This window comes from Malaclemys terrapin, chromosome 11, assembly GCF_027887155.1.
Source record: "Malaclemys terrapin pileata isolate rMalTer1 chromosome 11, rMalTer1.hap1, whole genome shotgun sequence".
NCBI lineage: Eukaryota > Metazoa > Chordata > Testudines > Emydidae > Malaclemys > Malaclemys terrapin.
In genome coordinates, this window is record NC_071515.1 from 75587779 (window position 1) to 75614018 (window position 26240).

Consider the following 26240-nt stretch of genomic DNA (forward strand, 5'->3'; position numbering starts at 1 on the left):
CAAAGGCCGGTTTTATCGCTAATCCCCTCGTCGGAGGTGGTGTAAAGAAACCGGTTTAAAGGGCCCTTTAATTCGAAAGAAAGGGCCTCGTTGTGTGGACGTGTCCAGGCTTAATTCGGTTTAACGCTGCTAAAGTCGACCTAAACCCGTAGTGTAGACCATGCCTAAGATATGCTCTAGCTCAGCTATTAGATTTGAAACAGGAATTAATTTAGGGAAGTCCTATGGATTGTGTTACGCAGGAGGTCAGATTATGTGATCACCATTGACCCTTTTAGCCTTAAAATTAATGAAACTGTGAGAGAGATTTCTATTTCAAACTCACTAAAATTCAGAAACCTAAACTCCTGGTATGAAGGAGAAGATGCACAGTGCCATTAAACATTTGGTTTTGATTTGAAAGAAACAGTACATTTTTCTTTGATCTAAATGTAAGTGCTGTTTGTACAGTACTTTGCGTGTTGAGTGAGATGATATCTTATTGTTTATCACTGTCTTTTAAAATAAGGCATTATGTGTCACGTGAATGTCATCAGTACAGTTAGGACATTCCTTGGAGGGAAAAGTCTCAATATTGGCAATATAGTCCAGGGGACTGGATCCTGGACTTGCAGTCAGGAGACTGGGCTCTGTTCCTGTTTGTATCACTGACTCCGTGATATCTTGGCCAAGTCATTTAACCTCTTTGCTTTTTAGTGTCTCCACCTGTAAAATAGGGATAATGACCCTTGTTCAACTTTGTATGACTCTGACATCTACAGATGCGCCATGTTGTTGTTATGAATCACCAATACTATTCATGCAGCTTCTAGGGTTTTTATTCGATGTCTCCCACCCACGTGTTTACCTGATTCACCTCTGATTAGTTTTTGAGATCTGACGGGATCACAGTATAATGGTGGTATGGACTAGAGGCAAGCTATGTTAATGTAGATTTTAATATTCAGCATTCATTAAGCAGTTTCTCTTTTGTTGAGCCCTAAATGGTGAGAAGTTCGGTAAAACAGAAATTTCCCTTTTTCTTCCGTGGGTTTGCAATGAAGAGGTAGGAGCCACCCCAACCTCAGTTTGGGAAAAGCTGCTATATAAACTTAGAAGTGGGTATAATATTCCAGCCTTTAAATTAATCTTAAATGTGCACTTCATTAATTTTTCTTAATTATTTTTACATTTCTAAAATGCAGTTAGCTAATCAATATATTACGAGTAACAGATAAAGTTTAAGAGCCACATCTTCAGCTAATGTAAGCTGGTATGTGACCATTGGCTTCAGCTGAATTACACTGGTTTACACTAGCTGAGGATCTGGCCCTAAGTTTAAATACAACTTTATTTTTTTTCATAGCGTCTATCATACCCGTAATATCCCAAAACACTTAACAGCATTAAAAATAATGGCAGAGGGACAAAGAAAAAATGAAGCACTCACAAGGGTGAAAGCATGTTTTCAGAGCAGTTTTTAAGAGAACATTGCACTGCTATATTGCCTTTCATTCAAGGATCCCAACACTCTTTAATACATTAATTAACTTACCAGGCCATAACCTACGCTGTATTAGGTGAGTATTACTTTCTCCATTTTACAGATGAGTATATGGAGGCATAGAGTAATTAAGCAGTTTTCCCCAGTGTTGCTTGATATAATGCGCCAAACTTTTACAGTGAGTGAGAAGCAAGGCTATGTCAGATGACAGGAGTTGCAAAGGACGAAGGATTTTATCCCAAGAGTGACAAAATTAAGTGAAGGCACAAAGAAGACCAGTGATAAAATTGAGGGAGAAAAGTAGAGATAGGCATGGTCTATGATGTAGGTAGGAGCTCACTTTGGAGGGTGGTAAAGATGAGGGTTGGAGTTACCTTTCATATTCACGTGATTTTTAAAGCCAGTTTCCAGTTGCTATGAATTCAAAACAATGCCTGGCCTAGTGTCTTTTTCTTGTCCTTATCTTTTCAAGCATCTGATTTTCTGTTCTGCGGTTTCAGGATTTTTCAGAATAACACTTTTATTTGATTCTATTTTGGGTTTCTATGAACAACTATTAACAGTAATTGATGTCTAATTCACAATATTTGTAATCATTCAGTAGCTTTGTCATTCTTACCTCAAATTGATTGTCCTGTTTCAGTAGTCTCATACATTTATGCTTAAGAGCAAAGAACAGAATTATACACATCTTTGATTTTTCCCGTTATTATTAACTTGATTTTCTTCTCCCATCCCTAAGATGTGCTGTTAAAGTTTGCCATATTATTTTAAGCGACAAAATTCATTCTTCTGTTTGAGTCTTCACCTTGGAATATGTTATCTGAGAGGACAAAGTTAGAAGATGGCCTAAAACCATAATTAATTTAAAAAAAATTAAAACTTGTCTTTTGAAAGTATTTTCAGTTATAGTTTAAGGTCGTTCTGAGAGAGCTCGCTCCCATACCTAATTGCGGTTTGTCTAGTAAGTTTTGACAGCTGTAAGTGGAAGTTGATAAAGCTCTAGAGTACACTGATGGAGAAGATGGGTTATTAGACTCTCAGCTCTCTGTGTACACAGATATCTAATAGCTATCAATTCCATGACAGGAACTAGCAAATAATATTTGAAGGGTAAATGGATTTCTCACTTAAATGTTAAGTTTCCATTACCTGCTCTGGCAATTTCATCTTTAAAAGGAATATGATGTGAATGCTAATGATCACGAATATGCTATAAAACGAAGCGGGGCTGCCTTAGCATGTGGACTTCCACATAATGGGTCTGGCAGTATCCCACATTCCTGGTGGTAGGAAAAAGTCTTGTCTAAATTCAACCCTAGGATAGTTGGGCACGTAATCCGTTGACTTCAGTGAGGGTTGCTCTTGCTTACACAAAGGTTGATTTTGATTAATTGTTTCTGCTGGGGCGTGCCCTCTCCTCCTGTCTGCTGTACGAAGAATAAGGTATGGAGATTTAGGTTAGATATTAGGAAAATCTTTCTAACTGTAAGGGTAGTTAAGTTCTGGAATAGGCTTCCAAAGGAGGCTGTGGGATCTCCATCATCGGAGCTTTTTAAGAATAGGTTGGATAAACACCTGCCAGAGATGGTCTAGGTATATTTTGTCATGCCTCAGTACAGGGCGCTGGACTTGATGACCTCTCAACATCCTTTCCTGCCCTACATTTCTATCATTATATAGTTTGTCCATAGGGTGGAGACAATCATACAACAAAAGTGTCACCCTGGTCTTCTCTTTTCATCATATGTTGCACAAACACACTCACTTGTTGCTCAGGCAGGAGGTTGATTTGTTTTGATTTGCTGCATTTAGTTTTTTGTCATCTTCACTTCCAGCAATGAAGATGGACCCAGTACTAAAAAGGCAAACGCTGAAAATGAAGAAGGCAGCTTTAGCATCGCAAACCTTGCTGAAGGCAATGTCACCACTGTAAGCACATCTTTACAAATCCTCTCTTTCATGGGAAAGAATAATTCTAGACCTTCCCTTTCTATATTAATGGAGGGGCATCTCTCATCTGAAATCCATTTGATTGAGAATTACTTTCTGCTGGATGTAAAATGAACCTACTAGCCCTGTTCTTGTATATATCTGAATTAGTAGCCACCTAGTTCTGACTGCTTTTAAGGCAAAATTCTTCCTTCCCAACATGCATGAAACTCCCAAGAGCTATTCCATAGGTGTAAGATAATTAGAATTTCAGAACTGAGATTCACTGTTAGATACAAGAGCAGAATTTGCTCTTAGTTTTCTCTTGTATCTGCTTCTTTAAAAAGCAAAATAAAACCTTTCATATTCTGCTTTTTCCAAATGTTGCTATGATTTCAGAGCCTATTGTCTATATTGTTTGGGGATACAAATCACAAAATTGGTTTAATTCTGCTACCAAAGTTAAACAGTTAAATTAGCTTCCTATCTGTTAGGCTTCATTGGCATGCAAGTATGTGTCGGAGCTATGCATCTTCCTTTGCTTGCCTGATTTTGGAATCAGAGAAAAATAGTTATTTTATATAAATTAAGATAAAGAATATCTCAGTTCTTGTCAACACTTGAAATGTATGACATGATTTAAAAAGAAAGAGGGCAGTGCTCATTTCACACCCAACATAAAAATCAGATTTTCTAATAGCATAGCATAGTATACTTTTGAAAAATGAGGAAAAAAAAAACCCACCCCACTAACAGATGGGCTTTCAAAGAAGCAATTTATTAGAAGAGCTGTGTGGGAAATGTTTGCTTGTAAAGCATTAAAATATAAAATAAATTTAGAATAATTTTGACTCACTGTTTAGGGAGCAGAATTTAAACGCACCTTTTCCCTGAAGCCAAAATGGGTATGGTGTTGTAGGGGGAGTTTACATATAGAATATAGTCAGAAGACACTCAGAGGGAAAGTATTATAGGATGCAGGCAGCAATTGGATGGGCTACATAGCCTTTTTCTATTCCCAGACCTTTACTGTGAAAGTTACTTGCAACCTAAAAAATTATATACCTTTTCCTTGCATTCTTTTCAGTTTGCTATTAGAATATTTGTTAAAATACTAGGGGCCAAGTACTTCCCTCAGACCCACAAGCCAGTACTTAGCAGAAGGCAGATTTTGGCCTTAAAGACGAATATAATGTTGTGGGTTAGATTGATTAAGTAGGGAACAGAGCCAAGAGCATTTCTCCTCTATCTTCAGAACAGAGGAGCCTTTCTAAGAGGAGAAGACTGACCGTATATTTTGTTGTGACTCAGAGTTAATGTGGTACGCAGAAAAAGGATGCTAAGCAGCGTAGATTCATATGTCTGTAGCTCTTCTGCCCATTTGCGCAGTGAATCTTTCTTTCTGCCTGACCTGCTTTTAGTTCCCTTAGATGGTGTGAGGTCTCTGCACTTGCAGGCTTTCTCAAAGCGTCAGTTCTGAAATGTCAGCCTGGACCAGAAAGGGCAGCAGCTAGCAGAATTGAGTATTAACTTTTCATTTCCAGTGTCTTATTGGAGGGCCAAACCAACTACTCTGTATCCACGTTGCTAAGAACTCTCACTCCTAATTAAGTATGGGTTAGGATGAATAAGCTACAAAAAGTCTGAAAGCTGAACTAGTCAGCAGCCTGAATTCCTGTACCTCTGACCTCCAGCGCCTAGAGAACGTGATCAGTTCATAGTAGGGAAGTATAGTAAGTGTAAGTTCATCTTGTATAGCTGTTCATGTCAAAACTAGCCTTTGATCAGGGTTAACATTGCATCCTAAGAATTGTCCTTTATTTGACCCCATAATAGCAAAAAATGTAGCTTCTCCATCCATATTGAAATAAATTGATTGTAAATATTTCTGTTGATATACAGGAGGAAACGGGAGCTATGCGTTGGCATGTAGTATAATCATTCCTCGATTTTTTATAGGTTGGAAGTATTAACCCAGCAGAAAACTTCTGTGTTCTGGTGAGGCAGAAGAATGCTAACTTCAAGGAAGGTAAGTTGCTTTTATCTGCCTTAACTCTGTGTAACAGCATCTTCAGTGTTTAAATGTCCATAACAGAAAAATCATCACCACAGTTGGCACTAATTGGCCCTCTTGTTGACAGCCTCAGCTGAGGGCAGGGATTGTGTGAACTGGATACACTGAACATTCTGCTCATTGCTGGAGAAGTGGTTTTTCTGGATCGGGATTGAGGCATGTTGGCAGGACAGCATGTGAGAAGTCTGTCCTTCTACTGCTGATTTATCCCGTGCTGTGAAGAAATAAGAATTTAGTCTCTAATAATCTGCATAAATAAATAGGTTTCAGAGTAGCAGCCGTGTTAGTCTGTATCCGCAAAAAGAACAGGAGTACTTGTGGCAGCTTAGAGACAAATTTATTTGAGCATAAGCTTCCGATGAAGTGGGCTGTAGCCCATGAAAGCTTATGCTCAAATAAATTTGTTAGTCTCTAAGGCTACACAAGTACTCCTATAAATAAATAGGTTTCCCTTATTACAGTGGGTCTCAAACTTTTTTTTACTGGTGACCCCTTTCATATCACAAGCCTCTGAGTGCGACCCCCCCCCCAATAAATTAAACACCCTTTTAAATATATTTAACACCATTATAAATGCTGGAGGCAAGCAGGGTTTGGGGTGGAAGTTGACAGCTCGCGACGCCCCATGTATTGACCTCGTGACCCCCTGAGGGGTCCCAATCTCCAGTTTGAGAACCCCTGCCCTATTACTCTTGTGAGTGAGTGAATGAGGCTAGTTGGATTTAGGGGAGAAGTGAAAGTGAGAGTATGAATAACTAGCTAGTATCTGAATGATGGGAGATAGGAAGGCAGCACTTGTATGTATTAAATGTGCACTCCATCAGCCTATTATTCAGCACACAGAGAAGACAAGAAGGCGGACATTGATATAGAGGCGAGAGGAAGTGCCGACTGCAGTGACCAATCCATTGACTGTGATATTTGCATGTCCTGATCTTGAAAATCCAAGTACAATTTCCTCTGTGTTTATACCATTTCCCTCCCCTCACCCCCCTGGGGTTGGCCGTCATTTTCGCATAATCCCTAGCAATCCTGAAAATATTCATGGAGCACAGTTACAGTGAAATGAGTAAAAGACTTAGAGCTGCAAACGAGACCCAACCTGGAGTACAATGAGAAGAGTGATCCTGTGCCAAGGCGCAGACAGATGCAGCAGTTTCAGGTGGTGCCTCCCAGAAAATGTGAAAGGGACCCTCTATCTCTGAAAACCTTGGCTTTCAGGAGTGGGCAGAATGTGTTCAGAATTGGTCTTCTCTTTTTAGTATTTGGGAACCTGCTCTTTCGCATCAAAGCCCCCTTCTGGTGACTGATAGTGATTGCATGTTAGGAACAGTGTAAGTGAGAAAGAAACTGCTTTGAAATACTGGGAAATGAGAGAATCTACTATTTTTAGCAGGAGGGGATTGGGGAAAGATTTTCACTTATTTTGGATCATGAATTCCTTCTATGACACCTTGCTTTCCCTTTCCCCCCATGATCCATTTGTTGGGACTGGTTGTGCTTTTCTCCTGCCCAGGGAAACACAGGGTTCTGACCTTGGTTGCTGCCCCAGTAGGAGGTACTTTATTGGATTTGCAGGTGGCCTCTAGACTGGTGGTGGTCAAAGTGCAGCCCACAGAGTTGTACAAGGAGGCTCCTGGTGGACAGCCTTTTAATGGATGTTTGGCTGCTGGAAGCTACATTCTTGGGATGCGTTCGTTGTTCCATCTTGATCCAAGCAGCCAGGGCTCTTTTCTGACCTGGGCAGTCTCCCACAACCACAGCTCCATATTAAGGAAGGCAATTTCAGGCTACTCTGTTTTTTGCGAAATAAATGCAGCAGTCACGGTTGAGCAGTGGTAAAGCAGAACGGCTACCAAAATGCATGGAATGTCACAGTTAGATGTGCTGATATAAAAGCATATAAGGTCACTGTTAAGATTTTGCATTGTAGTGTAAGTAGGGTATGTATTGCTGCCTCTAGGAGATAGAAGGGAAAGCCTTATGGAGGGCGTTAACCATAGTGTTTGAGGCAAAATGAAGATGGAAAGGGCTGCCCAAGTTTTTCTGCTTATTATTTTCATTCTTTTAAGGTTTTGAGTAGATGAGGTATGTCCTGCCACAACCTATTGCCACTAAATGTAGTGTCTGTTTGCTAATCAAAACAAAAGGTATCTGCACAGTGTGGTTCACTCAGTTCTTTGCACCTTTTAAACATAGATTGATGTGCATGCTAAGATGTACCGGTATATTAATTTATGAATACAGTCTGTTAAAGCTTATATCACAGTTTATTGCCCTGAATTTTGATAGTTAAAACTCACTTAAATTATAAACAAATGTCCTGTTTTTTAAAATGGGTTTTAATTCAAGCAAACAGCAGAAATCCCCTCATTCAGAAATTGTATTTGACATCGTACTTCCAAACCTCAGATACATCAAAATGCAGTGGACTACACTGTAGGCCAAAGTGGAATCCAAATAAAAACCATAAATAAAATACTCTGTTGCAGCAATTAAGTAAATCATACAGGAAAGGGATTTAAGCCACAAATACTAAAATCTGCATAATGGACATATTGAAAACTATTTATATTTAAGGTTATATTTAAACTTGTCCATTATTCAGTAGCTGTCCCCGAAATGGTTGCCATCTGCGTTTGGATGGCTTTTGTCACTTCCAGCAATCTGCCTTCATTTTGTGTATGATATGGCCTATAATTACAGGATATGGTTATATGGAATGTAGTTCAGATACCCATTAAGGAAGAGAGATGGGAGACACTGAAAATAAAAACATTTTCAGCACATTCATTTTTCTTCTTTAAAGCCCTTAATAGTAGCTTGATATATAAAAAAATTACAGACATACTTTTTAATGGCTTGATATATTGCTTTCTTGTGGTGTATAATAGTGGACCCTGCCTTAAACCTGCTGAATAGTTTTGGATTTTTATACTTCATACTTCAGGAGGGAAATATTTTTTTCTTGCAGAAAATGTGAAATGTAAAGCCCCTATGCAGAGAAAGATATATTATGTGACATTCAAATAGTTTATTGAAAAAAGTAACCAGATACCAACCTGCATTTAATTATTTTAAAATTTGACATAAAAACGAGAAGAGAGAGTTTGTGTTTTATTTTGCTTCTTTATGAGGTAGAAAGAATGCCCGAGAGTCTTCCGTGCTAGGCAGAATCTCAATTTCTAATGAAAAATTAAGAAAAAAAATGAGGAATAAAAAAAAATCCTGTGATGACTGAAGACCCAGTCAGTCAAATGATGACTTTGCAAGAGCCAAGAGAGTAAAAGTGGAACTATTAAGAGGAGAAAGGATTTTTAATCAGACTGTTTTAATATTTGGAGAAAGGAAGGTATTTTTTAGACATTGAAGTTATATAGGTGTTAAAAAAGTAGTATTTTAAACATCAGCCACGCCACCACCTCCTTTCTCCATTATTAAGGTGAGGATACTAATGATACACATCTTATACCATCCCCAACAAGTTCTCCAGCAAAACCATTGAAGCCTGGACCTGATGTTTCTGGTATTTCCCAGGTTAAAACAACCACAACAACAAACCCCCAAACATGAAAAAACCCGGCCGAAAGGCTTGACAGGATTTTTTTTTTTTAAAGAAGCGAAGAAGGGTACAAGCTGGTCCTGTGCAGTGACTACACTAGCACTTTGAAGCTATTGCACCTTGCAAGGGTGGGCTCTAGCTTTGTGGCATTCATGGAAGAAAGCAGCGTGCCTGCTAAGTAAACAGAGTTTCACAGTATACACAATGTGTAACCCTTTTAGCTAGCAGAAGCCAGCTCATTGAAAGTATATGTATCTATTGGGGATGATTAGAGAATGTCCTGATTTCAGACCGGCACAAGGGTTGTCCCAATTTCAAATAGGCAGGGGCAGAAGCGCTTTCTGAGACTGGCACTCCAATTTGTTGTCAAACCATAATCATCTTCACTTTGTAATGGAAGTGTGTGTGGTTTGTCGCTGTACAGTGCCACTCGTGGCTGACATGATCTGCTGTATTTGAGGAGGCCGACTTGCTGGTGTGATAATTATTGCGGATGAAGCTGGCATTTTTCATTGTCTGTGGTTTTTTCAAATAGCTTCACTCTCTCGTTTACTGTTCATGGCCACAAAGATGTCATTTTATGCAGGTCTTGCTCAGAGTAGGTTACAAGTGCTCAGTCATCCACAAAGAGCAGTTCCTCTAATAAGAGCTTCTGACAACTTTGTCAGTGCATGCAAATAAAATAGATTAGTTTGTCTGAGTGAAATCTAATCCTTACTCCAGGGATAGATCATGAGTTGCTTCATCTACCATTGCTTCAAAGAAAAGTCTAATACACACCAGGGACATTATGCACCCTGCCATCATTATAGTGCCAAAAGGGTTGAACATCATTTTACCTGGATAGACTTTTACAAGCATGCTGTCTATTCTCCAATTGTTGGATAATAGCGGACATCTTATCCTGGCAGCCATATTTTCTTATAAGCCCCCAGAGACTAGGGTTGCTGACACACTTGAGTTAGATTGATAAAAGAGTGTGTATAGGTCTTTTGTTTTGTTCTGTGAATTTTCCTTGCAATTGGTTCGCATCAAAAATCTTATCAGACAGCCTGCATTGTGGCCAAAACACACCGTGCTGATTCTGGCACTGTGGTGTCTCATGTCCAGCAATCAGATTAGATTAGAAGTACTTTCAGTATTCTCCTAGTAAAGCGGTGTTGCTGCAATTACAGCTGTGGAATTTATGGTGAAGAGCACTATAGAAATGCCTAGAAAGAATTAGTAATACCACTGTCACTCTTTGAGTCTTTGTGCTTGTTGCAATGTTGTCAATTTTTCTTACTCCCAGACATTGCAGAGAAATGACATTAGAGAGTCAATCAGTGCATCACATCCACATGTATAGATCCCAGCAAGTATCCTATCCGGCCTAGGAGACTCATAGTGTTTCCATAGCTTTGCAAATCTCCTCATAAGTAGAAATTATATCCAGGTTGTTTTACATCAGATTGTTTCATGTTGGTAAGTGAATTGCTATGATGATAGATTTGCTTTGGAAATTTATCAAGTGTTCACACCAGGGGTGGTACTTTCTTGATAAGCACCTCTGTATATAGAAGTGCAGCAAAGATTATTACGTTTTATTATAAGACACTAGTATTTCTTGTTGGTATATATTTGATTTTAGTTCACCTGCTTGCTTACTTACCCCAGGTATCTTTCATATATCAGAGATAGTTTGGATTTTGCTGCCAGATACACCAAAATCTATGACTGATTTGATGAAAATACTTAAGCCATTTGAAGATTTGTGTATTAAATTGCTTGGAAGTTCTCTGTAAATCTGCCTCTTATCTGCAGATTATTGGTCATCCAAAGCAGTCACTCAGCTGCTACCAGTTATATCTGTCGTATATAGTCCATTTCTCCTCAGTATCTAATCAAGCATTGTTTCTTGTATTGTGTTTTGGCCCAAACACAACACAATACAAGATTATATATGAGTGTTTATTCACTACTGCATCTTTAAAGCAATGCGATTCTTACTTCTTGACTACTTGGCTTGAGGACTTTAGAAGTTGAACTTGTATGTATGTTTATCGTCTTGGAGTCAATCTGGCATATTTCACCAAAGGTAGAAGCACTAGTCAATGTATCTATCTTCCAACAGAGAATGTCTCCTGCATTAACAGAGAGATGGACTAGATAAATTAATTGCTCTTCTCCTTCTGTAATATCTGACTCTGTAGTTTGCCCATCATATAATCACTTAATTCATTATATAACCCAATCAGCTGTACCATGGGAAAGAAGTAGGGAAGACCAAAACTTCCTGGCAGTGAGAGGGAAAATGCTGACAACTGGGACTGCAGGTCAGGGTAACACAGGATTTCCAGCTCCTGCAAAATGTAGTAGTCCTTCTCTTTAGATAGAAAAATTACAAAAGAGTGTATCACACCAATCGTCTGAACTGGGTAAAGTTTCTCAGTTCAGATAAAGTAAGGTGTCCATTCTTAAAGGCCCTTCGAGTTTGGGGCCCTTATATGGTACATCAGAGACCAACTCTCCAATCAAAAGACACCAAGACAGCTATGCTTCTCTGGGACAGTTCAGCTAATTGTGTCCAGGATGAAGCTTGAGAGGCCAGAGGTAAGGTATTCTTATCCAAGAGCCCCCATCTGTGGAACAACCTACAGCAGGAGATAAGACTGAAGGGACACCTGACTCTTATCAGAGCATGTTGCAAAACTCACCGTTTGGCAAAAGCACAAAGACCTTCCCATGACAACCAAAACCAAGGAATCATAGAGTCATAGACTTTAAGGTCAGAAGGGACCATTATGATGGTCTAGTCTGACCTCCTGCACAACGCAGGCCACAGAATCTCACCCACCCACTCCTGTAACAAACCCCTAACCTATGTCTGAGCTATTGAAGTCCTCAAATCATGGTTTAAAGACTTCAAGGTGCAGAGAATCCTCCAGCAAGTGACCCGTGCCCCACAATGCAGCGGAAGGCAAAAAACCCCCAGGGCCTCTGCCATTCTGCCCTGCAGGAAAATTCCTTCCCAACCCCAAATATGGCGATCAGCTAAACCTTGAGTGTGTGGGCAAGACTCACCAGCCAGACACCCAGGAAAGAATTCTCTGTAGTAATTCAGATCCCACCCCATTAACATCCCATCACAGGCCATTGGGATCACAACAAGAGAGAGAGAGAGATGGCTGATGGGGAGGAGAAGGAAAAGAAAGAAATAATAAGCTAAACTGTCAAACCTAGCAGAGTCAAAGAGCAGAATTCATTGTGAATGACTTTGTGCGGTCCTTAGTTACTGTATTCAACTCTATCTATCTAATGGCAGCCTAAAATCAGTCGCTAGATAGACTAACCAGAGCAGGGACTGTGGGACACTTGTGTCCTTGCATGTAACATTCATTAATCATTGCTCCGCTATCTGAGGACAGACTTGTTTTTGACCAGGCTTTCCCATGATATTAAAAGACTCTCACTTTAAATTATGGTGCGGCCCCTTCCTCACATTATAAAGTTGCATCATGACACAATTTGGGTTTTTTTTAAGTCCCCTAGGACAAATCTCACGAAGTAGCAGTCCAGGATTTCTAGCATGTAAAACTCCATGTTCTGATGCCTGTAAATGCTACAGAAAAAAAAAAAAAAAAAAGTAAAAGAATAAACGAAGTGTCTGATAATTCCTAGCAGTGTGCAGGAATCATTCTGACAATAAAGACTCGTATTATACTCTCTTAGTGCCTGGGGTTTTAATTTAACACATCAATGAAAAGCCAGCATTTAAAAGGAGAAAAAAAAACCAGCAGGACTTGCTTTTATTAGTGCAATTTGTAAGAAATTAGAACATTTAATGAGAAAATCGTTAAGCATGAAAAAATGGACTGACTTAACTTGTGGAGTTCAATTTAGTTTGTTAGTTACTGGTAAAATAAATAAATAAAAGTGTTTTGACTGTCCTGTGTGGAGGACGGGTGAGCCTTTTATGTATTTGAATTCAATTTTTTGTGCCATCAGTGAAGCATTGTACAGAACCATCGTACATTTCCTCCTCTATGGACATCATAGATTCAGCAGATACCAGGGAAAGGGTGGGGTGCCTCTTATTTTACAACTGTTGTCATTATAGCTATTGTCCTTTAAACTAAGTTCAGGTGAGTGTTTTGCAGAACATGGAACCAGTGCCTAGTTGTATACAGTGTGGAGCAGAGTGAAAGAAGAGTAGAATCCAGATTCAACAGTTCTGGAATCTTCTATAGTTCTCTGACCCCAAACTTACCAGCGTGTTACCAGTCCTACCCTTCTTGGCTTTTCCCAGTGCTCTAGCTCAGTGGTTCTCAACCAGGGGCCCGGGGCCCCCTGGGGGGAAATGAGCAGGTTTCAGGGGGCCGCCATTATAAACCAGAGAGAAGGGCCGGCGTTAGACTCTTGGGGCCCATGGCAGAAAGCTGAAGCCTGAGCCCTGCTGCACAAGGCTGAAGCCAGGGCCTGAGCTGCCGCCGCAGCCCAGGCTTAAAGCCGAAGCATCTTAGCTTCATGGGGCCACCTGTGGCATCGGACCCCATGCTGTTGCCCTGTTTGCTGCCCCGGCTTTTAATCTACTGGCTATGCAGAAAAACAGTTGTGGTGGCACAGGTGGGTTGTGGAATTTTTAATAGCATGTTGGGGCGGACGGCTCAGAAAGAAAAAGGTTGAGAACCCCCGCTGTAGCTGACCTCAGCACACCTTGGGGTTGGTGTCCACTGCTTTGATGAGATAATCCAATGGAAAATCAGTACCATGTGTTGTCACGTAACAAGTTTATGTCTACTGCATGTAGGAGAGTTAGGGGAAAATCCTATCTTGCCATCAGAGGGACTGGGGTATGCATCCATAAGGAACAAGAGAGAATAATTTATTAGTTATTGTGTGTGTCCAGTAGTTCCCATGGTGTGCCGAGTGCTGTCCAAATAAAGAAGGCATGATGCCTGCCCTGAAGAGCTCACAGTCTAAAGATAGACAAGTAATCAGAATGAAGGGGGAGGAGAGACGGGGAGCAACTACTATATGATTATTCTAACAAATATATATATAAATAGGACATGTTACTTACACTTACTTCTTAAATTCTTTTTTAGCCTGATGGTCTGCTTGGACTGTGGTTTCCTGAAAGCCCCTGTTAAAATATTTTATGTTCTCAGTTCTAGCAGACTTTTTGAGTAACTGGTTATGGAATTTGTATGTTATAATGACTACTCTAGTGATGATGGTCTTTATTAGCCATGAATGGAAATTCTAAAAGCGTTATCATTTGCTTTAGTTATTATCCTGAGTTGCAGTGGGTTGGGACTTGCAAGTATGTACGTATAATGTAGGCTTAAGCAGACTGAACAGCACTTATGATAAACAAGCCTTAAAATACAACATTGCTGAGTAAGTAAGTCAAAGTAGAACGTTTTTTGGGACTCGTTATATGTTGTACTTGGATTTTAGTTTCATTGGTGTTGTAGATGAAATATGAAATTTTCATTGAAATGTCTGTCTTTCACAGATGATTTAGGCATTATACTTAGTGAAGTAAAACAGCCTCTCTCAACTTTCTGATAGTAGGTGCTCCAATTCTACTGTCCACCAAGCAAGCAGGGTCAGTGCTTGTGTTCTTGATCTCAAGTTGTAAATTCTCCTGCCTCAGCCACATTGGGATTTGTTAGAAATTTTATAGACGAAATGAAGATTATTTTCTGCAGCTTAGAGTAGGGGCTTCATTATTGGGTGAGATGAGCAGGTTGATGCAACATTGATATGATTGACTGTTGTTACCAATAGATGTGCTGTAGTTACAGAAGAACAGGCTGCAGGAGAAACAAGGAAAGTACAGCCAGCTAAAGAGAAGGATTTTCTTCCTTCTGAAAGCGTGCATTTCCCTCTTTTTGTCTTCCAGTGAGCCAGCAGCTGGTAAACCGCATTGAACAGTTCTTGGAAACTAAAGGTTTACAGTACTATATGAAGAGCATCAACTGTATTAGAGTTTTCAGAGAGGAGGCCATTAAGGTAATGATAATATGTGAAAACTCTACTTTGTGTGAGATGTCAGGGCATAATGTGCAGACCTACTATGTTCCTTCAGCGATTATGACAAGCTATCAACAGGACAAGATCAACAGATCTAAGTCAATTATACCACATTGGAAATTTAAAAGAGATTTTAATGTTGTTTTGGTCCTTCGGCCTCAACAGAATAAGGACCAGATACTGCTGTGGTTTCTTAATATGAAAAGACAATACCTGTGACCTAGTGGTTGAAAAGGAGAACTATGCCATCCTCCAAATAGCTTCTTAAACAAAACTAGTCACAAAAGGGTCTGTGCAGCTTTGTGAAATGCAGTTTCTTTTGTGATGCCCTGCACATTAGAAGCGCTGGTTGTAGCAGAGCTAGGTGAATGTGCAGTGGTTTGGAATGTCTTTTTTTCTTGTTCCCCATGTTAGATGTTTTTATGATGCATTAAGATTACAGCTCTTTGGTATTAAGCTAACTTTATTTTTCTGTGTTATCTTTGTTGTCATTTTTCTAGCTGTCAGAGGTGCTGTGCTTTAATGATTTCCTGCGGGCTCTAAAAGAAAAGGTGGAAGACCAAACCTTAGCTGATTTCTGGGAGATTCTGATACAAGGTATGACGACAATTGACTCTCCCTCTGCATCTCCCACACAATTTTTCTTCAAATGGTAAATTGTGTGAGAGGAATCTACATGTTAGCAGCTGGAAATGAATGCAGACCAGCGTTTCTAGTGTAGAGAGTTGATGCATGCCATGTAAAACTTGTCTTTCACTGCTATATAGCTTTGTTTTGCACTGGTTTCATCTAAACAGTACACCTCTACCTCGATAGAACGCTGTTCTCGGGAGCCAAAAAATCTTACTGCGTTATAGGTGAAACCGAGTTGTATCGAACTTGGTTTGATCTGCCGTAGTGTGCAGCCCTGCCCCCTCCCCAGAGCGCTGCTTTACCGCATTATATCTGAATTCGTGTTATATTGGGTCGCGTTATATTGGGGTAGAGGTGTATTTCAAAATGCTATACCAAGTTAAATACAGTTACAATGGTAAATTGATAGCACAGTGAGAGAGAAATTAAACAGTATAGGGCAAGGAAGAGACAATAATTCAGATACATTTTAAAATAAATGGAGAGCTGATGCACTGGCGAGAGAGAGGAAGGCTCTTCCAGATGGCAGAAGCTGCAAAGAAGACTCTCACAAAGTGATCAGTGACATATTTCAGTGATGTAAGAGTGACCTGCAGGAAGGAATACGTAGTAACACGACACACTGATGATTAAACTGAGGAGGAAGGCAGCATACTTCTAAAAGACTTGGATGGACTAGGAGCAGTAGGCAAATAAGTGAGGATTTTTATGAGCATGAAAAACCTGATGCTCTAAAAATTCTTCCCTTTACTTGGCACGAGTGCTTATGAAAATATATTTTAAAAGCACAGTTGCCTCCTTTCATTGTACATATGGTAATATATAATTTGCTTTTGCCTAGCACCTTTCAGATAGAAGGACTCGAAACTACATATAGTGGCGACTTCACCCATTGCTGAAATCCAGCTATTGCTAGGATAGAGCACAGCAACAGCTTAGGACATCACACGGAGAATATCGTATCCCGTTGAAACTGGGACGGGAGTGGGGGAGGAAACAGGCTTGAGGAAGTTCAATTAGCCACATAATAAACCTTTGAAAATACTGGGATTTGGACCAGCCCAAATCATGCTGGTATGTTCTGTTGTAATAATTTACAGATGGAACAAACCAGAATTTCCAACAAGATGAACAATTTCAGGAGGAAGAAGAATTTACAAATACAAGCTGCACTATCAGTGATTTGCATATCGGGAATGACTGTTTCACTTTGCGTAGGGGAAGATAAAGTGTTTTATGCATAATCTGTCTAAACATTGGTTTGTGTGGCAGAAGTGAACTTCTCTTGGATGATTAGAAGTTAGAGGGTCTACTGCAGGGGTCGGCAACCTACGGCACGCGTGCCAAACACAGCACGCAAGCCGATTCTGAGTGGCACGCAGCTCCCTGCCGCGGTCCCAGCCCCCCCGCTCACCGCTCTCCCCTGCGGGGGCAGGAGGCAGAAGCTTGGTTCTGCAGCAGCCAAGCTTCCCCTCTCCCCCTCTTCTTCCCCCAGCTGTGCTTTCCGGCCCCTCCTCCTCTCCCTGGCCAATCAGCTGATGGCCCTAGTGAGGGGGCGGGGGAAGAGCGGCAGCGTGCACACAGCTCCGTAGTGGATGGAGAGAGAGGTAGGGACGGAGCCTGGGGGAAGGGGGTGGAACAGGGCATATCCCTTCCAGCCCCCTGCTATGAAGGGAGCACCCCCACGAGCCGAGCATCCCAGCCCTCTGCCCTGCACCCCCACCCCTCTGCCCTGAACCCCCCCACCCCAACACATACCCATCCCTCTGTCCTGCACCCCCACCCACACTCAGCCATCTGCCCTGAACCCCCCACACACACACTCAGCCTTCTGCCCTGAACCCAACACACACCGAGCCTTCTGCCCTGCACCCCCGCAGCCCCATCCTTCTTCCCTGAACCCCCCCCACACACAGCCTTCTGCCCTGCACCCCCCACACCTCAACACACACCCAGCCTTCTGCCCTGCACCCTCACACCCCCCAGCCCTCTGCCCTGAACCCCCCACACCCCAACACACACCCAGCCTTCTGCCCTGCACCCCCACACATCCCCAGCCCTCTGTCCTGACCCTTGAATCCCCCCGTACACCCAGCCTTCTGCCCTACACCCCCCACACACTCCAGCCCTCTGCCCTGATCCCTGAATGCCCCCCCACACACCCCAGCCTTCTGCCCTGAACCCCAGCCCTCTGCCCTGACCCCTGAAACCTCCGCCCTCAGCCCGCTGCCGGCCTAGGTGAACAGAACCCCAGGCTGGCAGCGAGCTGAGCGGGCTGGTGGCGTAAGATCAGCATTTTAATTTAATTTTAAATGACGCTTCTTAAATATTTTGAAAACCTGATTTACTTTACATACAATAGTTTAGTTATATAATATAGACTTATAGAAAGAGACCTTCTAAAAACGTTAAAATGTATTACTGTCACGCAAAACCTTAAATTAGAGTGAATAAATGAAGACTCGGCACACCACTTCTGAAAGGTTGCCTACCCCTGGTCTACCATATGTTGTTTGAAGTATAATTTTCCCTAGATTTCATATTTGAGCTATGATTTCAGTGTCTCAATAATTTATCATAATATATTCAGATACTTAAATGGATGCCTCCAGTAAAGTATGAATATGCATTAATTGTACTTGTATGTCACGATAGTTGACTCACTTGTGAAAACTACCATGTCCTTTTAATGTGAGAAGTAGTTGTTTTATTTTTGTCAGTGATGACACATTTAGAAGTTTGAATTTGAAACACTTTCCATTTGGAACATCGAGTGGTTTTCAGGTAAAGCTTTATAATGATATTTTGATATGATTTGATTTTCCTCAGATGGAATTTCTTTGATCACCAAAGATGAAGCAGAAGGTAGTTCAGTGACTAGTGACGAAGCCAAAAAGGTATTGCTTTTACACTCTTACTTATCTATATAAAGCCTTTGCTATTCCAGAGAAGGCATTTTTTTATATGGATGAACCTTTAAGTGAATGAAATAGGGCCTGAATGAATGGAGAATGGAGTCCTTGGACCATAGAAGTTATGGGGCCTCAACTCGGGGACATTTCTCCCTTAATGCGCACCATATTATATTGTTTCAGACTGCCTGCAGACAGGGCATGTGATTGTCTAGACATACTTTCCAGACAAACCACTTCAGGAACTCAGTTTAGTGGAGTGGCAACAAGCTGTCAGTATGCACAGAACCACTGTTAGCTCCTGCTCTTCATTAGAATGATGTCCTCCTTGATCTGGGAGAAGTGTAATCTAGTTATTAGAGCATGCGTGTGGAAATCAGGAACTCCTGAGATCTAATCCCAGCTCTGGCACTGACTTCTGTGGCCTTGACCAAGTCACAACCTTTGTGCCTTAGTTTCCCCTTTTGTAAACGTTGCACAATAGCGCACTGGAAACAAAAGTTGTTAAATGTTTGAAGGTATTCCTTATGCATAACAATATTGGCAGCAATGAGGGTGCAAAGCACTGCAGTTAGCATAAGGGACAGAATGGGGCATACAGGGCAGACTGTTCCAGTGACGTCAGAAAGGCAGATTGAAGGGAAAGTAGATACAGTGGTGGCTGAATCAAGAACGATTTTTATATTTGTCTTCAAGAAGATGAACTTCAATCCTTATACCCAGCTGGCAGCCATGGTTTAAAGATAGCTTAAGAGGGAGAGGGCTTTTGTGTATAGATTCTATTGTTGAAATCCCTAAACATTTCAGCTGGAAAGCACCTTTCCAGCTGAAAAAGAACTGCTCGGAACTGCTCAAGCCTCATACTATTAAACAGCAGGACTCGGTGTAGATTCTTCATGTCTAGCTAATTGATATGAGGCTGTTCTCTGTTGTCCCTTTTCACGTGAAGCAGCTTCAGAGACGTATGTGCACCTTAAGGTGACCTTGGCAAGTTCATATCTCACTTAACATGAGGGAAAACACAGAAAAGTTGATAGAAAGGGGTCAATGAAATGCTGTGGTACTATAACGAAATAGGAAAATCCAATACACTGAAGCTAACACATGTACAGATTAGAATGGTCAGAGCTGTCAAGAAATTGGTTCAGCCAGGAAGGGTCCATGACCTGTTTCTGGTCATACATAACTATGCAAATTATATTTCTCTTCCCAGCCGCATGTACCAAGAGAGGTGGCATTTAGTTATTAGTTTTATTAGTTACTTAAACGTTTCACTCCGAAGGAACTTCATTGTCTAGAACAAAACCAACCCTAGTGTCCATAATATATGCTACATGAAGTTACCTTTCAGTTCTTAAAGCCCTCTCTATGCTAACAAAGACAGCACAACAAACCAACCATTGCCTGAAACACTGAGCTTGCAATGGCTGTACAATACCATACACCCATTCACACACAGCACAGATGCAAAACCTGGTAATAGGTCTTTGCTTATGGCTTCCCATCTAAACTAGGAAGAAACCTGTGTAGACTAAACTCAGATCTGGCTGACCTGGTGCATTGCAATTTACCGTTATCCTACAGTCAGAGCTCACAGGTACACTGCATTTTGTAGTACATTCTGCCTTGCAAACAATTTGGGCTCCTTGTCTCACTGCGCCACTAAGTGAAACAATATTCTGGAGGAGCAAGAAAGAGGGCTTCCCCCATCAAAATAATCTATTGGACTATGGCTAATAGACCGTGAGTTCAGGTCTCACTTCTCCTACTCATTGGTGAATTTCAACCTTTCTATAAGCCTCATATCCAGGGGCGGCTCCAGGCATCAGAGCAGCAAGCGCGTGCCTGGGGCGGCAAGCCGTGGGGGGCGGCCTGCCGGTCGCCGTGAGGGCGGCATGCTTGGGGGAGGTCCGCCGGTCCCGCGGTTTCGGCGGCAAATTGGCGGCGGGTACGCCGAAGGCGCGGGACTGGTGGACCTCCCGCAGGCATGCCGCCGAATCCGCGTTACCAGTGGACCTCCCACAGGCGCGCCGCTGAAGACTGCCTGACTGCCGTGCTTGGGGCGGCAAAATACATAGAGCCTCCCCTGCTCATATCCCTACCATAGAAGGCAGGCAACTATCATTAATTTCCCCAAATTCTTTAAGATAAGTTAACTGGAATGTTGCACAGTTCTGGCATAGCTAGAAATAGAACAAAGAACAGAGTTTTATAGTATGGCAGACCCAAGTCTCAGCCAATCTCTATTTCAGAACGAATGTGCCAAATCTATTTGCTTGGCTATTTTGTCTGTAACCACTACTGATCACTAGACGACACTCCTTTCCCAAACCCAGGAGGAGAATCCTGATTCCCAACATTTTATTGTTCCCCAGAGCCAAAGCATCCTATGCAAGGCCCTTTTCCTTAAATCCCCACCTGTAACAAATTGCAAAAACAGTTCATTTGATTCACACACAGAAAATATCCTTTGAAATAGATTTTATAGTTAAAATCCACTAATGTCGGTTATGTCACAACATGCAACAAAATACAAGTGTTCCATGTTTCAGTAATTTGCCATACATTTTGATTGCTTGTGTCTCGCAGTGGTAAGTTTGAAGGTTGAAAGGAAAGCTACCAAGGCAGTGCCTTGTTATAGGCAAGAACACAAAAACCTCTGCTTGGGAGTACTCGGTACTATGTGAGTAGCTTCAGAAGTCCTGGAATACATTAGTACAGCATCAGATATAAGACACATGCTGTATATGAATGCTGCATGAGGGAGAAAATTAGAGTAGGAAGCTATTCAATACAGTGGCAGCACCTTTGGGGTCCTTTTTCTTTTAGATAAACTATATTGCTCTAGTGTATTTCCTTACTTTCCTTCATTGAGAAAAATGGTCTCATTGTCTAGTCTTTCCTGTAATGATGCAGATGGGAAGTTATTCTTTTTAGAGCATAGAGATGATGGGTTAATAGATCAGACTTGCCAAGTGCTTTTTCTGGTTGCTTTGGGAAAGATAATGGATTTCAGCACAACTATTATATGTAATTTGCTTCAGCATAAATGCAAAACAGATCTTGTCAGAAAAAAATCAATTGCAGATGTTTAGTACTTGATGGAAACTTAAAGCTTCAGTTTATTGCTAAGCAGATCTTCATCTCAGATTTCCTTAGATTGTAAAGTGTTATTTATACCTAATTTAGAGTAAAATGTTAATTCTGAGAACTCTGAACAAATGTTTTATTTTCACAGATCCTGTCTGATGTCAATTAACTATGTAAAATGGGATTTGCTCTGGTGAAAAAACCCTTTCAGAGCTGACAGTATTATTAACTTTAGTTTGGTAGTATAGAACACATATAATCAGACTCAAACCAGTAGAAAAAGATGCATGAATGCATAGTGTATTGGCACTGTGCAGTCCTTCCAGCTCTGTAACCTTTTCCTTTTTGTGTTGCCTCAATTACAAAGGCAATAAAATAAGTTGAGCAGTGTATGTTAAATGTGTTAGGATGTAGAATAAAGTTTCTATACAGTTCTCGGCATCTGCTATTCAAATGTAAAAAAGATCTGACCTTTGGATAGTGAGACAAGTAAGACGGATGTTGTATACAAAAATGATAAAACGTGACATCAAATTTCTTAGTCTGGTGGGTGTGATACGGGGTGCTTTCTGTATACATTGAAGCTGGGAGAGTGGGTCAGAGGAAGAGACCTAAAAAAAAATTGGGACCAGTAGATATGCCTCTGGTGTGTGTGTTTTTCCACTCTCCTTGGGGATTTAGAATTAGGGGGTTCAGAGAATGAGGGACTAGATTATCTCCTGGGATGGCAGCAGAGTTCAGCAGATATTAGAAGGCCAGGGTAACTGCTGAAGTGCCTTTTTCCTGCCCTTTCCAGAGCTGTGATTTATGTTATTGATGGAACATTTTGTAAAAAACCATTTTTGTTTCTTCTGAAGGTATGTCTACCCTGCGGAGAGTTTATTGTCATAGCTGTGTTGCCATAGTTACACCAGCAGAACCCTGTAGTGTAGACACAGCAGGGAAGGGGTTTACCTGTTGGTGTAGAAACACCACCGCCCTGTGCAACGGTAGCTTGTTGGGGTTAGGTCAGCATAGTTGTTGGTCAGGGATGTGGTTTTTTCACATCCCTGATTGATGTGAAAAAACCACATGGGGCACATGACTTACGAGGAGAGGCTGAGGGAACTGGGGTTGTTTAGTCTGCAGAAGAGAAGAGTGAGGGGGGATTTGATAGTAGCCTTCAACTACCTGAAGGGGGGTTCCAAAGAGGATGGAGCTCGGCTGTTCTCAGTGGTGGCAGATGACAGAACAAGGAGCAATGGTCTCACGTTGCAGTGGGGGAGGTCTAGGTTGGATATTAGGAAAAACTATTTCACTAGGAGGATGGTGAAGCACTGGAATGGGCTACCTAGGGAGGTGGTGGAATCTCCATTCTTAGAGGTTTTTAAGGTCCGGCTTGACAAAGTCCTGGCTGGGATGATTTAGTTGGTGTTGGTCCTGCTTTGAGCAGGGGGTTGGACTAGATGGCCTCCTGAGGTCTCCTCCAACCCTAATATTCTATGATTCTATGTAGGTATGTCAACCTAGCTTTTAAGTGTAGGCCAGGCCTAAGTGTCAAGTGCTGTCTTAACAGTGATGGATAATGCTCAGATCATATAAAAAAGGGGCATTCTACCACCTCCTCTTACTTTAACTCTCTGATTTGTATCTATTTATTGTTACCTTTATTTACACATCTGATACTGCAGATGAAGGGAGAATGGAGATATTTAGCACCATTAATCCCCCGCTGTATCTATCTCACCTTCCTACTTACATGACCCCCCTTATTGTAGTATCTGAAGTCCTCAGATAATCAGAGATCTGCTTCAGAAGTTTGTGTAATGAAAACCAGTTAAACATTCAAACAGGTATTTACAACCCTATTGTTTTAAGTTTAATTCTTTTCAGACAAAAATTTTCCTTTTGCTTCTCACCTAGAGCCACTGCTGCAGCACCCTTAAATTACGGAAGACAATGCTGGAAAAAGATCTGTAATATTAGATGGTTTAGTCCATCCCCATTGCCACTTTCTCATCTAGGGCAGGGTAGTTCCCAGCTACATATTCTCAAGTGTTGTGTACAGTTTTCTTTTAAGTGACCCAGCTGTGGGGAAGGAGGGGATTTCCACTTTTTCCATTGGGATAATTGCTAAAATAATATTAATTAATAGTAAGTTCTTGAGGCTGTGGAGCACAATTCACATAAGTCATGTTCTGTTTTTGTGTTTTCTTTGCTATTATTGCTGATAACTTCTAGCCCTTATAAAGAAATGGAACAAATAGTAAGAGAGAGAAATAACTTAAGAGATAGTTACACTTTAGGTGCTATCTATATATGGACCTCATTATCATAGTGTCTGAGCTCGTTATCTTTACCCTGTTTTTATGATATGTTACGCTAAGTGGAGGGCATCCAATGAGTTGCACATTCATTATGTAAAAATCTATTTGATAAAAGAATATCAATCTAACCACCTACACGTTTGAGGTTTTGTGGATCCAGGTCATTAATTGAGTTTAGTGGAACCAGGATTTGGTCCTTAGATTTTATTTAGTAAAAATTTCTAATCTGGAGACTTGCATATGTGTAAATTATGAAGGGGAAAATAACTTTTTGGGCTGTTTTTAAGCATTCATAGCGGCAAACATTATTGGTCATAAAATTATCTTAACTCCCTGTATAGCTGCATCCCTCACCCTTAGTTCTGAGGAAATTTTCTAAGACTTGACTTTAAAGTGCTACAGGTTGGTGATGAGGATGGAAACGCGAACAAAACTTCAGTAGTAATTATTGGAGCCTTTCTATATGGAATTCTCAGCTCATGTGGTTTTTTTGTTTGTTTTCTTTTGTTTTTTTACACCTCTCAAAATACTTTCCATTCATTTAATGGAAAGTGGCTGACTTTTGTCTCCAGCACTCAAATGATTTTTTTTTTTTTTTCCCCCCCAGTTCTTGGCTCCCAAAGAAAAACCAGCTGAAGCTCCGTCAGTGGCTGGGGAAGGTGGTGATGTGGATGATTTAGTAAGTATCGTGAAGACATGATAGGGCTTTATGATTAAAGTAGTTGGATTGTTTCAGTGAGAGGGAGAAGCTTTTAAAAGCAACAGGGGCGAGGACTTGCCATGGGCTTATGCCCTAGAAAGCACCTACGGAATTAAGGCACAAAGGAACCCCCATGAAATACTTAGTTGCTATTGTAAATGTAACCCAATACGTCGTTTCATAGTGGCAGGCACGGGGCTGTGTTGTTACACTTTTGCGCTGTTTACATAGATTAATCCTCTCCTTTCCAGTGGTTTTTTTTAAAAAAGCGCCAATCAGGCTACTCTTTTGATACATTAAATTATAACAATTTGCTAACAACGCGTAGGAAAGCCTGAGCTGCAGAGCAGCTATTTGTGTGGGTTGAAAAATAAAAACCATTAAGAAAAACGTATTTTAATCTGCTCAATTAACCTAGTACAGACAGGCTTGCGGAAATTCAAGCATTTAATGGGTTTATTATGTATAAACTATGTAGCCTCTTTTTTTTCCCCTTTCTTTTTCATGCTTAGTCATTACACATAAAACATATCTGCAAGGCTTCAGCCAACAGTCCATCTAGTCTTAGAACTTTCATGGCTGGAAGCTTTCTTCATTTGTGCTATGCACGGTAGCTTAAAAAATCTAAAAATTACATTTGTGACTTTGTGGTAATACAGTTTTGGCTGATTCGCTGCTCAGTCATGAAGACATATAGAGTACAAGTATTCCACAGGCCTTTCATATTATGTCGTAAAGTGTGTATCCAAGTTCGTTAGGACATACATACTTCGTTTTCTGATTGCCATCCCTACCCACCCAGTGAGAGCGATAACTTGAAACCAGTGCCTCTTATTCCAAATTTATCATTTTCTTTTGCAGCTGGACATGATGTAAGTGGCTGGACAATATATGAGGACTTCTGAAGAACTCTGCGGCAGGGAGCATAAAATAGCCATTGAAGAGAAGATAGATCATCCATTCTTCTATTGGTAGAAGTTTCTTGAGAGAGAACTGCGGTTTCAAAGGCACTTCTATTTGGTATAAACCTCATTGCTGAATCAACTTCAGTTAGTACAAGACTAAATGTAGATTATTTCAATCTTCTGTACATTTTCTGTAGTAAATCTTTTTTCTAAAAAGAAGTTGTTTCACACTCAATATTGTAACGTTGCTATGATATTTCAGATTCCAGCTGAACACCACTCATTTAGTGAGGGCCAATGTTAGTGTCTTACATCATTGGTGTATTGTTTGGAAAGAATGAAGTATGGAGGTCGGTGTGAGATCGCAAGATAATATAGAGGAACTTTTAGTAAGAGTAAATCAGTAGCTTCCTAATTATAAAGGAAGAAAGACATCACTTTTCATGGTCCCCGTCAAACCAGGAAAGGGAAAACAAGTCGGTATTTTGGGCTAAAAAGAGTAACTTAAAAAATTTCCAGTCCACGGATTCATAATGTATTCACTCAAAATATAAAACTGAATCTACAGTACACAGCGAAACATTTCCATCATGTTGATTTGTCACAGTATATCCAAATCAGT

General features: G+C 40.8%; 1 protein-coding gene across 1 annotated transcript in view; it reads left to right on the forward strand.

Annotated features, from left to right (window-relative positions):
* XRCC5 (X-ray repair cross complementing 5) overlaps window positions 1-25837 on the forward strand; it is an 81314-nt gene extending 55477 nt beyond the window's left edge. Inside the window, exons 15-21 of the mRNA XM_054043940.1 lie at window positions 3322-3415; window positions 5375-5444; window positions 14942-15051; window positions 15573-15669; window positions 18535-18602; window positions 24621-24692; window positions 25575-25837. Coding sequence (XP_053899915.1) covers window positions 3322-3415; window positions 5375-5444; window positions 14942-15051; window positions 15573-15669; window positions 18535-18602; window positions 24621-24692; window positions 25575-25589 — 526 coding nt within the window. The 3' untranslated portion in view covers window positions 25590-25837. The remainder of the gene's footprint in view (window positions 1-3321; window positions 3416-5374; window positions 5445-14941; window positions 15052-15572; window positions 15670-18534; window positions 18603-24620; window positions 24693-25574) is intronic.
* Window positions 25838-26240: the final 403 nt, after the last annotated feature.